At 46.7% G+C, this 13815-nt stretch overlaps 2 protein-coding genes across 2 annotated transcripts in view; one reads left to right on the top strand and one right to left on the bottom strand.

The window, feature by feature from the left end:
* The window catches only part of LOC122543651 (zinc finger protein 91-like), a 331816-nt gene that overhangs the window by 267693 nt on the left and 50308 nt on the right, over positions 1-13815 (bottom strand). The gene's annotated exons all lie outside the window — the stretch shown is intronic.
* On the top strand, positions 9297-10198 carry LOC122543547 (zinc finger protein 572-like). The gene has a single exon (XM_043682353.1). The coding sequence runs from the start codon at positions 9386-9388 to the stop codon at positions 9980-9982; it is 597 nt and encodes a 198-aa protein (XP_043538288.1). The 5' UTR covers positions 9297-9385; the 3' UTR covers positions 9983-10198.

The raw sequence follows: 13815 nt of genomic DNA, 5'->3' as shown, positions 1-13815 counted from the left end.
AGAAGGAGCAATGCTCCTAAAGCTTGTGATTTCAAATAAACCTGTTGGACTATAACTTTGTGTCTCGTGACTTCTGATGTCTTCAGCTGTGAGTTTGTGTCGAACTTAATGGGATATTTTGTCCAACTCAGCATTTTTAAACAGTATCACTTGGAGGGATTCATTTGAAACCTTTCAAGAAATGAGCTCAACAAGACTGAACTATTGAAAGTTATTTGGACTCAATTTTAAAACTTACATCAGGACCAGTAGATGTAGAGATATACAGCACGGAAACAGAACCTTCGGTCCAACTTATCCATGCTGACAAGACATCTTAAATTAATTTGGTCCCATTTGTCATATCCTTCTAAACCCTTACTGTTCATGTCCGAAACCAGATGCCTTCTAAGTGGTATAATTGTACCAGCCTCCACTTTCTCTGGCAGCTCATTCCATACACTCTGTGTGAAAACATTGCCCCTTATGTCCCTTTTAAATCTCTCACCCAGCCAAATAGCCTCTCCCTGCAGCTCAAACTCTCCAACCCCAGGCAACATCCTGGTGAATTTGTTTCTGATACAGAAGTCAATGTTTCAGGAAGAACCCTTCTTCAGTCCTGAAGGAGGGTTAATACCTGAAATGCTAACTTCACTTCCTGATGCTGTCTGGCTTGCTGCGTTCTCCCAGCCTCCTGCTTGCCTACTTTGGATTCCAGCAACCACAATTTTTTTTCTTTCTAACAAATGGTGGAGCAGACTTGATGGGCTGAATGGTCTAACGTCTGCTCCAGTGGTCTTAGGTTTCTGCGGATTGTTTCAGTGGGAACATGTAGTCCCAGATTCAACGGGTAGCATCGCCCATTGGAAGCAAAGTTCATGGAATCACAGAACCCCTACAGAATGTAAACAGGCCCTTTGGCCCAATAAGGCAACACCAACTCTCTGTAGAGTTACCCACCCAGACCCATTCTCTTAACCCTATTACTGTACATTTACTTGGTGAAAGTGAGGACTGCAGATGCTGGAGATCAGGGTCGAGAGTGTGGTGCTGAAAAATCACAGCAGATCAGGCAGCATCCGAGGAGTAGGAGAATCAATGTTTCAGGCATCATTCCTGATGAAGATCTTATGCCTGAAATGTCGATTCTCCTGCGCCTCAGATGCTGACTGAACTGCTGTGCTTTTCCAGTACCACACTCTCAACCAGTTTACATTTACCCCGACTAATGTACCACACCTACACATCCCTCTATGCTATCGACAATTTAGCTCGGCTAATTCGCCCTAACCTATGCATCTTTGTATTGTGGGAGCAAAACCAGAACACCTGGAGGAAACCCACGCAGACATGGCAGGCGAACGTGCAAGCTCCACACAGACAGTCACCCCAAGAGTATAATCAAACCTGGATCCATGGCACTATGAGACAGCATTTTTAACCACTGAGCCACTGTGGGGTTGTGGTTGGGGGGTGTGAAGGCGGTGTGCAGTCCAGCTAAAAATAAAAAAAAGCCCACCAACTCTCCCATTGCACCCACTGTCAGAATGGCCAGAAGGTTTAGTCCACAGTAGCGTCACTGGTGGAATCTGATTGTTGGGAGCACTGGTGCCCCCCGCTGGCGTCTTCGCAAGTTGCTGGAAAATGTGAATCTCTTACCACAAGCGGTGCAGCTAAATGGTCTCTCCCCTGTATGGACCCGCCCTTAGGTCAGCAGAGCGGAAGAATTGCTGAAGCCCTTCCTGCACTCAGGGGAGTGGCCGTTGTCCTGCCCCATGTGGACCCGCCGGTGGGTCAGTAGGTGGGAGGAGCGGTTAAAGCATTTCTCGCACGCTGGGCAGGAGAACGGCTTCTCCCCAGTGTGGACCTGCTGGCGCCTCAGCAGGTGGGAGGAATAGCTGAAGGCCTTCCTGTACTCTGGACAGATTACATTTACATTACATTACAGTGTGGAAACAAGCCCTTCGGCCCAACAAGTCCACACCGACCCGCCGAAGCGTAACCCACCCATACCCCTACATTTACCACTTACCTAACACTACGGGCAATTTAGCATGGCCAATTCACCTGACCTACACATCTTTGGACTGTGGGAGGAAACCGGAGCACCCGGAGGAAACCTACGCAGACACAGGGAGAACGTGTAAACTCCACACAGTCAGTCGCCTGAGGGAATTGAACCCGGGTCTCTGGCGCTGTGAGGCAGCAGTGCTAACCACTGAAGGGCCTCTCCCGTGTGTGGACCTGCCGGTGGGCCAGGAGTTTGGAAGAGACCGCAAAGCCCTTCCCACACACTGGGCAGGCGAATGGCATCTCCCCAGTGTGGACCCGCTGGTGTGTCAGCAGTTGGGAGGGCTGAGTTAAGCCCTTCCCACACTCAGGGCAGGTGAATGGTCTCTCTCCGGTGTGGATCCGCTGGTGTGTTAGCAGGGAGGAGGAACTGCTGAAGCCCTTCCTGCGTTCAGAGCAGGGGAAGGGCCTCTCCCCGGTGTGGACCCGTCAGTGGTCTAAGAGTTGGGAGGAGCGGATAAATCCCTTCCCCCACACTCAACCCTTCCTACACCCATTCAGATGCTTTTTAGATATCATTATTATATCAGCATCCACCGCTACCTCTGACAGCTCATTCCTTATACAACCACCCTCTGCATGAAAAAGCTGCCCCTGAGGTACCATTTAAGTATTTTCCCCCACTCATCCTAATCTATTACCCTCTAGATCTGGACTCCCCATCCCAGTAAAAGACTTGACTATTTCCCTTATCAATGCCTCTCATGATTTTATAAACGTCCACAAGGTCACCCCTGAGCCTCTGGCTCACTATGAAAAACAGCCCCAACCTATTTAGCTCAAACCCTGGCAACATCGTTGTAAATCTTTTCTGAACTCTTTCAAGTTTCACAACGTCCTTCCAATAGCAGGGAGACCAGAATTGCACACAATATTCCAAAAGTGGCCGAACAATGTCCTGTACAGCCACAACATAAACTCCCAAGTCCGAGACTCAATCAGAGGATTGGGAAAGATTTCAAAACCCACAAAAGACAATGGGAAAGAATGGAGAGACAAACTGAACTTTTGAGGGTCAGCTTGGAAGCATCAAAGAGTCGGGCCAGGGATGGGGATAGGGGAAGGAAGCCAAATGCGCTGGAGCTAAGGTGGAGGAAGAACAGAAGGTGCAAAACCATTGCAGCCGTTTGAAACTGCAATGAGGAATATTGCATGTGCTGTACTTGTACCTGTTGCATTTGTGGGAATCAGATGCATTTTAAAAATAAGATATTTCTCCCTTCTCAATGTGAGAAACAAAAGCTCACTCACTTTAATAATTTCAGTCCGAGACAAATATCTGAATCCGCCATTTATTTATACACCTATAGGTGGGTGCCCTGTCTCATTACCAGGTAAGGTAATGACAAAATGCACACCAAATCCAACAAACTCTCGAAATTTATTCAGTTTGAATCCCCATATTTTTCCTTATTCCATTGTTTGTTCCCTGCTTCGCTTACGTCACTCATTTCCTTAAGACTTATCCCACAACTTCTGTTTATCCTGTTTTGTCCGTGACAAACTCTTATCTCTGACTCCCATAAGGGTGTTTGACGTCAGTCTATTATAGGTTATTGATTAGGCATATCTTTTCTTCTATCAGCATCTATTTCCATCCAGAGGCCACTTTGACCTCTTTGATTAGGGTTAGTTCCTGTGTCTTGAGGAGGGGAAACAGATGCTTTCCTGTTTGCCCATATATCCACCATTGTTCTGTAATCACGTCTCATGCTTTCTTTTTGCTGAATATGTATTTTCTCATTCCCATTCTGTATCAGAATTTATACTTGCAGAAATAACATTAATTCATTTATATCCCACATCAATCTCCCTTTCCCCCTTCCTTCCGTCCCTCCTCAACTGGGTAATTAAGTTTGCAGAGTCTGCCCCCTCCCTGGATTCACTCCAGTTGATACAAGTGAACAGATTCCCCCACCAAACCCCCCCCCCCCACCCCCGCCTCTCTCTCTTTCTCTCATCCTGGGGGGGGGGGGAGGAGTTGCCCAGAGGGAGGGAGATTCACTCTGAAACTGACAGGGCCAAATCCGCATTGTGACGTCACAATGGGGCGATACGGATATCGGGCGCTAGGTCGGCTCGACCGCACTGTGGTTAAAAACAAAGACTGCAGATGCTGGAAACCAGATTCTGGATTAGTGGTGCTGGAAGAGCACAGCAGTTCAGGCAGCATCCAAGGAACTTCGAAATCGACGTCCCTGTGCTGCCCCTGCAGCAGAACAGGAAGAAATCATAGTTTGCAAAAATCCCTACCCTTCATTGAATCCTGACGGTGTGGATACAGGCCACTTGGCCCAATAAGTCAACACCGACCCTCTGAAGGGTAACCCACACAGACCCATTCCCCTACATTTACACCTAATTAATGCACCTAACCTACACATCCTCGACACTATGGAGAATCTAGCCTGAACCTGCACATCTATGGATTGTGGGAGGAAACAGGCGCACCGGAAGGAAACCCGCCTCAGACATCAGTAGGAGAATGTGCAATATCCACACAGACAGTCGCCCCGAGACTGGAATCGAACCCAGGTCCCTGGTGCCATGAGGTGGCAGTGCTAACCACTGAGACACCGTACTTTTTCCTTTTTCCACTCCCCCACCAAATCACTCAGCTTGAGTTCAAGAAAAGCACTACGTTTAATTTTAGCTTCACGCTCACCGAATCTTCCTCCCATGTAAAACACTTTATTTCTCCCGTTCCCACTTCCTCTGTGGGAAATGCAAAGAGCTGGGGGAGAGGGGTGCCACATGGGATCCCTACAGGGCGGAAAGAGGCCATTTGGCCCAACAAGTACATACCAACCCTCCGAAGAGTAACCCACCCACACCCATTTCCCTACTCCTATCATTCTCCATTTACCTCCAACTAATATACCTAACCTACACATCCCTGAAGACTATGGGGCAATTTAACACAGTCAATTCACCCTAACCTGCACATCTTTGGACTGTGGGAGGAAACCAGAGCACCTGGAGGACAGCCATGCAGTCACAGGGCGGGAAACAATGTACAAACTCCACACAGACAGTCGCCCGATGCTGGAATCAAACCCTTGTCCCAGGTGCTGTGAGGCAGTAGTGCTAACCACTGATTCACTGTGCCGCCCATGTGTGCTGAAAGAGATAGAATGTGGAAACCTTATTGACTGCCGCATGGTGGATTGTTGAGTAAGGTTAAGTCTCAATGGATCCGGGGAGATCTAGCCAACTGGATAAAACAATTAGGAGCACATTGCTACAGATGCTGGAATCCGTCCTGAAAACAACAAATGCTGGAAATCACAACGGGTCAGGCAGTGTACACGTAGAGAGAACAAGCTAACATTTCAGGTCCAGATGACTCTTCATCGAAGAGATTTATAAAATCTCGATGGATATAGGTAAGATGAATGTCAGGAGTTGTTTCCCTGGACTGAGGACTTTCAAGACTAGGGGATGTCTTTTTAAGGTGAGAATAGAAAGATCTAAAAACAAAACAAGGGGAAACTTTTTTTACACGGAGAGTGCTTCATGTGTGGAATGAAGTGGTGGATGTGCGTAACAAAGTCACAAAATTTAAAAGATATTTGGATAAGTACATGAATAAGAAATGTTTCGAGGGATATTGGGCCAAGTGCAGGCAGATGGGACAAGTTTAGTTTGGAATTATGGTCGATATGGACTGGTTGGTCTGAAGGATCTGTTTCCGTGCTATGCAGCTCTATGACTGGATATAGTGGATGTAGAGAAGATGTTTTCAACAGTAGAAACATATCGGCCATGATTGGAGCAGACACAATGGGCCAAATGGCCTCATTCTGCTCCTGTGTATTGTAGTCTTAAAACTGGGCAGATTACTGAAGTGGTTTTCACAAACAATTTAAGAGTCCTGAAGTAAAATCGTAGGGACATGCAGCACATAAACAGACCCTTTAGTCCATGCCGACCAATTATCCTAACCTAATCTCGTCCCATTTGCCAGGACTTGGCCCATAGCCCTGTAAACCTTTCCTGTTCATATACCCATCCAGATGCCTTTTAAATACTGTAATTGTACCATCCTCCATCACTTTCTCTGACAGCTCATTCCATACATGCACTACCCTCTGCATGAAACACTTGCCCCTGAGGTCCCTTTTAAAATCTTTCCCCTCTTACTCTAAACTTATGACCTCTAGTTCTGGATTCTACCACCCAGGGAAAAGACCTTGTCTGTTTATCCTATCCATTACCCTCATGATTTTATTAACATCTGTAAGGTCACCCCCCCATCACCACACACACACACACACCTCTGTCGCTCTGGGAAAACAGCCCCAGCCTTTTCTGCCTCTCCTGATAGCTCAAATCCTCCAACCCCAGCAACATCCTTGTAAATCTTTTCTGAACCCTTTCAAGTTTCACAACATCCTTTTGATGGGAAAGAAACTAGAATTGCATGCAATATTCTAAAGGTGGCCTGACCGATGTCCTGTACAGATGCAACATGACCTCCCAATTTCTGTACCCAATACTCTGACCAATAAAGGAAAGAATACCAAACGCCTTCTTCACTATCCTATCAACCTGCGACTACTTTCAAGGAATTGTGAACCAGCACAATTGTTGTTCAGTAACACTCCCCAGGATCTTCCCGTTAAGTGTGTAAGTCTTGCATCAGCCCAGGATTTGACAATTGGATGACTTATCTCAGTGCATACTGTGGAGTTTGGATTACTGGGGGCTGGGGATTTGTAAACTTTTAATCCCATCAATTTCTCCACAACTACTCATTTCCTTCAGTTCTGCTCTCAATGGACCATGTGTTCCCCAACATACTTGCGCCCTCCTTTGTGATGATAGAAGCAATATATGTGGTTAATTGGTCTGCCATCTCTTTGTTCCACATGAGAACTTTGCCTGTTTCTAACTGTAATTGTTTTCACCAATTTTTTTTTTGTTTTCACATACCCCATTTTCCCCTTTTAATCAATCCTTTTGTTGAAACATTCCAATCTTCAGATCTGCTGCTTTATTTTTTAAGTCAATTTGTATGCTGCTTCTTTGGATCCAGTCCTATCCATCATGTCCCTTGTTAGCCGTGGCTGGGCTACCTTTTATGTTTTATTTTGTCAGACAGGATGGAACAACCATTCCTCCAGGTGCTATCTAAATGTTTGTCATTTCTTTCAATAATGTTCCCTTATTTGTTGCAGCCTGTTTGTGCCTCTGCCATTGTAATTTCCTTGCTTTAGATTTAAGTCCCCAGCCTCAGAATCAACTCTGTTCCTCTCCATCTTAATGGAAGGTTCTATCACTCAGTTATTCACTCTTCTGCAATGGGCCTCTCACAGCTACATTGCCAATTATTCCCTTCTCGTGAAGGAATTAACATTTTGGAATTAAATTACCATTCTCCAACAGAACCACAGCGACTGTTGGAATATTGCGTGCAATTCTGGTCTCCCTCCTATTGGAAAGATGTTGTGAAACTTGAAAGGGTTCAGAAAAGATTTACAAGAATATTGCCAGGATTGGAGGATTTGAGCTATAGGGAAAAGTTGAGTAGGCTGGGGCTGTTTTCCCTGGAGCGTCGGAGGCTGAGGGGGTGACCTTATAGAGATTTATAAAATCATGAGGGGCATGGATAGGGTAAATAGACAACATCTTTTCCTTGGGATGGGCAGTCCAGAATGAGAGCGTAATCATTTCAGAGACCAAAAGGGCAACTTTTTCATTGAGGGTGGTGTGTGAAAGGAATGAGCTGCCAGAGGAAGTGATGGAAGCTGGTACAATTACAATTAAAAGGCGTCTGAATGGGGAAAATTAATAGGAAGGTTTAAAGGGTGTGGGCTAGGTGCTGGCAAATGGACTAGATTGATTTGAGATATCTGTTCTGTACGGATGAGTTGGACCGAAGGTTCTGTCTCTGTGCTGTATATCTCAATGACCCTGGCTTTCCAACAATGTTTGTCACGTCTGTATGTTTAGTTTCTCTCTAGTGTTGGTGTAAATGCCTTGGTGTCTCCACCTCATTCCCCCTGCCCCCATTTTTCCCTGGGGACGTTAACCATTTCATTTCTGGTTGTTCCTCAAGAAACTGCATTGCATTGACGCACCCTTTTCTTTTGCTTCCCAAAATCAGACCCGCTCACTCTCAGCAGTATCACTGTGTTGTGAAAGATATTAACTTTCAGGTGGAGTTATCCAAAATTCAGAGGGACGTCATTCTAGACGTTTTTACTTTCCTGCCCTGTAAGATCCTGAATCAGCACCTTCAGGAAAATTAGTTAGAGCGGAGTGAGAACAGAGGGGGTGAGAGAGTGGGATGGTGCTTTCAATTTTGTGGAATAACAAAAGAAAAGAATATTCCACAGAAAGTGGAATTGTTTGTTCTGAATTTCTACCCTGGACTGACAGTGATGACGTTTGTAATCTCTCTTTACAGAGTATTTGACGATCTGAAGACAGAAGTTTCAAAATCAACAGATGAGGGACTTATGCCCGAAACATTGAATCTTCTGCTCCTTGGATGCTACCTGACCTACCGTGCTTTTCCAGTGCCACATTTCTCGACTCTGACTCTGCAGTGCCTGGAGTCCTCATTTTGACGTCAACGTCTGACAGTCACTCAATCCATCAGGACCGCAACAATTTTCAAATATGATTCTGTGAGAAGGAGCAAAGCTTTTTGGTTCCTGTTTGAATACATTTTCAGCATCAGTGGGACTGGATGAGAGACCCTACTGTTGCAGTGTACTGAGTGTGGAGCCTGAAACAGTTATACAGGCTGGAAAGAGGAATTCACGATGTGGAGGGGCTCTACACGTTGTGTGCGGCTGAATCTACAGCCATGGAGAAACCTGAGGAATCCCGCCCTGTGGAGAAACCGTGGAAGTGTGGCAACTGTGGAAAAGGCTTCTGTGCTCAGTCTGCCCTGGAGATTCATTGCGCAGTCACACCGGGGAGAGGCCGTTCTCCTGCCCTGTGTGCGGGAAGGCCTTCAGCAATTCATCCGCCCTGCAGACCCACCAGCAGGTCCACACAGGGGAGAGACCGATCCCCTGCACTGAGTGCAGGAAGATCTTCAGCAATTCCTCCATTCTGCTGAAGCACCGGCGAGTCCACACAGGGGAGAGGCTCTTCAGCTGCCCCGTGTGTGGGAAGTGTTTTACCCAGGCATCCATCCTGCTGACCCACCGGCAGATCCACACTGAAGAAATGCCATTCTTGTGCCCCGAGTGTGGGAAGGGATTCAGTCAGGTGAGCAACCTGCGCACGCAACGGCGGATCCATACTGGGGAGAAGCCCTTCAGTTGCCCTGAGTGCGGGAAGGCCTTCAACTATTTTTCTGACTTGCTGAAGCACCAGCATGTCCACACGGGGGGAGAGGCCTGTTAGCTGTTCCAAATGTGGGTACGCCTTCAGAAATTCCTCTGCCCTGGTGAAGCACCGGCAGGTCCATACTGGGGAGAGAGCCTTCAGCTGCCCAAGTGTGGGAAGGCCTTCACCCGCTCCTCCCATCTGCGGAGGCACCAGTGAGTTCATGATTGACTGGTGGAGCAGCAATTCCTCCGTACTACTGAGGCACCAACAGGTCCATACGGGGGAAGAGGCCTTTCAGTGCCCCAAGTGCAGGAAGGGCTTTACCCGGGCCTCCCACCTACTTCCCCACCGGCGGGTCCACACGGGGCAGAGGCCCTACAGCTGTCCAGAATGTGGGAGGGGCTTTACCCAGGCATCCAACCTGTTGATGCACTGGCAGATCCACACTGGGGAGAGGCCCTTCAGCTGCCCTGAATGCAGGAAGGGCTTCACCCGCTCTCCAACCTGCGGAGGCACCAGCGAGTTCATGTACCACTGCAACGGGATTGAAGGAGTGAGGGCAGAGTGCCAATATCAACTGGATATCAACCCAGTTCCAGCGACGACCGGGTTTGAATCCTGCTGTGGCATATGGTGGAAATAGAATTCAGTCAGAAATCGGGAGTTCAGAATCTTAACAGTGAAACCATTTTTGGTGGTGTGGCAGGGGCAAAAAACCCCATCTGATTCACTCACATCCTTTTTAGGAAAGGAAAATGCAGTTGTGGCAAAGGATTCTCAGTCATCCCAGCTGCATCCTTTACCCTGTCTGGCCTACATGTGACTCCAGACCCACAGCAGTGTGGTTGACTCTATACTGTCTTTCCCACCCCCCTGCCAAACCATCCTGCCCCCACCCCTGGCAAATGAGTGGGGAGAAACTTACTTGGATACAGGGTATGGGTTGAAATTGCTGAGTGAGGCAATACTTCCTCCGGGTTAAGGCTGTACCAAGGATCCATTTACAACAGAACAAGTCAGTGCTAACCAATAGTAAAGAAAGTGAGATGGTGGGGAAGCGTGTGCACTTTGACCTTCAGCTGTTTAAAAACCAGCTACTTTTTGTGTGCCTCTTTGGTGGGGGGATCGGAAGCTCTAACAAAGTTGGTTCACAATAAAGGTTACCTGAACTTTCTGCTGGACTCAGGCTCTCACTGAAGGCTTTGAACTCCAAGAGGTTTTTGTTTTAAAGCTGCTCATTTCTTTCAGCCTCCTGCACTAAGTTTCCAATGTCGTGTATCAGAAGGAGCAGTGAATGAGTAGCTCGTATCGTTAGACATTGTAAATTTTTCAGGAGTGCAGACTGTGTCGTTTCATCTGCATTGTAAAGGTTAATGGCAGCACCGGGAGGTGTGGGCTATGTTCACTAGAGATGATGCAGAGGTGCCAGTGTTGGACTGGGGTTGACAAAGTTAAAAATCACACAACACCAGGTTATCGTCCAACAGGTTTATTTGGAAGCACTAGCTTTCTAAGTGCTGCTTCTTTTTCAGGAATCTGTGGAGCAGGATCATAAGACACTGATTCTATAGCAAAGATCACAGTGTCATGCAACTGATAGGATATATTGAACAAACCTAGAGCACTGTTAAGTCTTTCATCTTTTAGAATGGGCTGCAGATTCAGTTCATTAATATGTAAATCTTAATATTTACATATTCTGAATCACATTTTTGAGAAGACTTAAGGCTTTATTAGTTTGGAAATCCTGGTCGGCATGGACGAGTTGGACCGAATGGTTTGTTTCTGTGCTGTATACCTCTAGGAACCAGAACTGATCTTATAAACAAGCATTATTCTGAAAGGGGCTTGACAGGATAGATGCGGATAAAATGCTCCTTTGTGGGGGAATCCAGCCAATGTGGAAGTAGGCCATTAGCCCATCTGTTCCACTCTGGCCCTCCGAAGAGCTTCCCACTCATACACACCCCTTTACTCCATATTTCCCATAGCCAATCCACCCTTATCTGCACATTCCTGGACACTGTGGGTAATTTAGCACAGCCAACCCACCCGAACTTGTGCATCCCTGGGCACTCTGGGTTATTTAGTACAGCCAATCCACCCTAATCTATCAATTAACTTCTCAACAATGTAATTTAAATGCAGAACTTTTCTAAGAAAAATGTCAGTCTGACTCAACATTGGGATACAGACATAATTCACACCTCTTGTCTCAAAGGGATATTTCTGTTTGTAAATAGGGTAGCATCTCTTCGAAATGTACATTTATTTAGATATTAAGATACACCTTTGAATGTGCCCACATCCCTTTGAAATATAATCTATCTTGTCCATTTAAATCTCTTTGTAGTAATAGCCCATTAAAATGTCCATTAAAATCCCTTTTAAGATGCTAATTTCCCCATTTGGAGATGACAGTTTAAAGGAATATCTCTAAATTGAGCTGTGAGTTTTCACAATGCGGACAGGGCTCCTCGAAACGTGGCAGAGTCCCCCCTGCAGTTGTGGAGCGAAACAAGACAGTTTGTTTTTGTGAATGAGCAGTTGTAGCGCGAGGTGGCTGTTGTTTGGTGACGGTGAGGCTCCCCCGGCCCCGCCCATCTCCCCCCCCCCCCCCCGAACTGACGTCACGTGGCGTTGAGGTGGTTGTGAGGAGAAGTTGCTCGTGCGGGGAAGCGGCGCCGTGCGGCCGGGGCAAACACCCCTCACCGCCGCCTTCCTGGCGCAACTGCTGTGTCACGGCCACACCGGCCGCCTGTACAGGAGCCGGTGACCATTTTGAAGGCGGACGGGGTTAAGGGCCTGCTTGGGAACTCGTCGGCCGCCTGGGTGGTGGAGTTCTACTGGTCGTGGGGCGGCCCCTGTGTCAACTATGGGGCCACCTGGAAGGTACTGGGCCCGGGAGGTGAAAGGTGAGGCAGGTTGTGGGGGGGACGGAGGGGAAGGAATGTGGGGCCTGTCCTGTCATATTGAAATTTTACACTCACTTTCCATCTGCTTTTACTGGGGCTTGTGCTTTTTACCCTCACTGTCTTTTAATATACAGCACAGAAATATACTTTTTTTTCCTCTCATGCACATACACACAAGTCCATGGGGGTGAATTTGAATTTGCAGAATTATATTTGCAATTACATTCTATTTTACTCAAAAAATGCAGGCAGATAATCCATGTAATATTTTGTAGATTCCACAGTGGATACAGAAACAGTCTGACTCAAGATTGGGATACAGACAGAATTTGACCTGACCGTACACCTTTAATGCATTGCCTGAACTGAGATGTCACCTTTTGCAATAAAACCTTAAGTTATCTCGAGAAGGTGACCAACAAGAATTTCTCAGATTTACATACTAATGCTAATTGCAACCCATCCAGGTTTGTTCAATATATCGATTCAGTGGCAGGACACTACTGTTTTTCCAAGATTTCTGTGCCTTCTGATCTTATTCTCCACAACACCTGATGAAGAAGTGCTCCGAATGCTGCTCCTTCCAAATAAATTTGTTGGACTCTAACCTGGTGTTGTGTGATTTTTAACTTAGTCCGGATTGGGATGGATTGACAGTGCTAACTTATCCACAGTGCCCAGGGATGTACAGGTTAGGTGCTTTAGTTAGAGGGAAATGTGGAGCAATAGGGGTAGGGCAATGGGTGTGGGGGGGTTACCCTTCGGAGGGTCGGTGTGGACTCGTTGGGTCGAGTGGCCTGCTTCCATACTGTGGCGATTCTCTGAAGGGAAAGGGTTGTTGCAAATTCATTGGGTTTTTTTTGCTTCCCAAAATCAGACCTGCTCACTCAGCAGTATCCCAATGTTGTGAAAGATATTAACTTTCAGGTGGAGTTATCAAAAATGCAGAGATGTCATTCTTGACATGTTTGCTTTTCTGTCCCTGTAAGAATTAGTTAGAGCAGAGGGAGAGAAAGTGGGATGGTGCTTTCAATTTTGTGAAATGACAAAAGAAAATTTTCCACAGAAAATAGATTTGCTTGTTCTGAATTTCTACCCTGCACTGACAGTGATGCCTTTTGATCTCTTTTTACTGATTATTTGAAGATCTGAAGATGGAAGTTTCAAAACCAATAGATAGAGTCATAGAGATGTACAGCATGGAAACAGACCCAGATATCCCAACCCAATCTAGTCCTACCTGCCAGCACCCAGCCCACATCCCTCCAAACCCTTCCTATTCATATACCCATCCAGATGCCTCTTAAATGTTGCAATTGTACCAGCTTCCACCACATCCTCTGGCAGCTCATTCCATACACTTACCACCCTCTGCGTGAAAAAGTTGCCCCTTAGGTTTAGGGTGAGAGGGAAAAGATATAAAAGAGACCTATGCCCTCTAGTTCTGGACTCCCCGACCCCAGGGAAAAGACTTTGTCTATTTATCCTATCCATGCCCCTCATAATTTTGTAAACCTCTACAAGGTCACCCCTCAGCCTCTGACGCTCCAGAGAAAACAGC

This window comes from Chiloscyllium plagiosum, chromosome 44 (genome assembly GCF_004010195.1).
Source record: "Chiloscyllium plagiosum isolate BGI_BamShark_2017 chromosome 44, ASM401019v2, whole genome shotgun sequence".
NCBI classification, from domain to species: Eukaryota; Metazoa; Chordata; class Chondrichthyes; order Orectolobiformes; family Hemiscylliidae; genus Chiloscyllium; species Chiloscyllium plagiosum.
The sequence above is the reverse complement of the archived record's forward strand: the minus strand, read 5'-3'. Positions and strand labels throughout refer to the sequence as shown.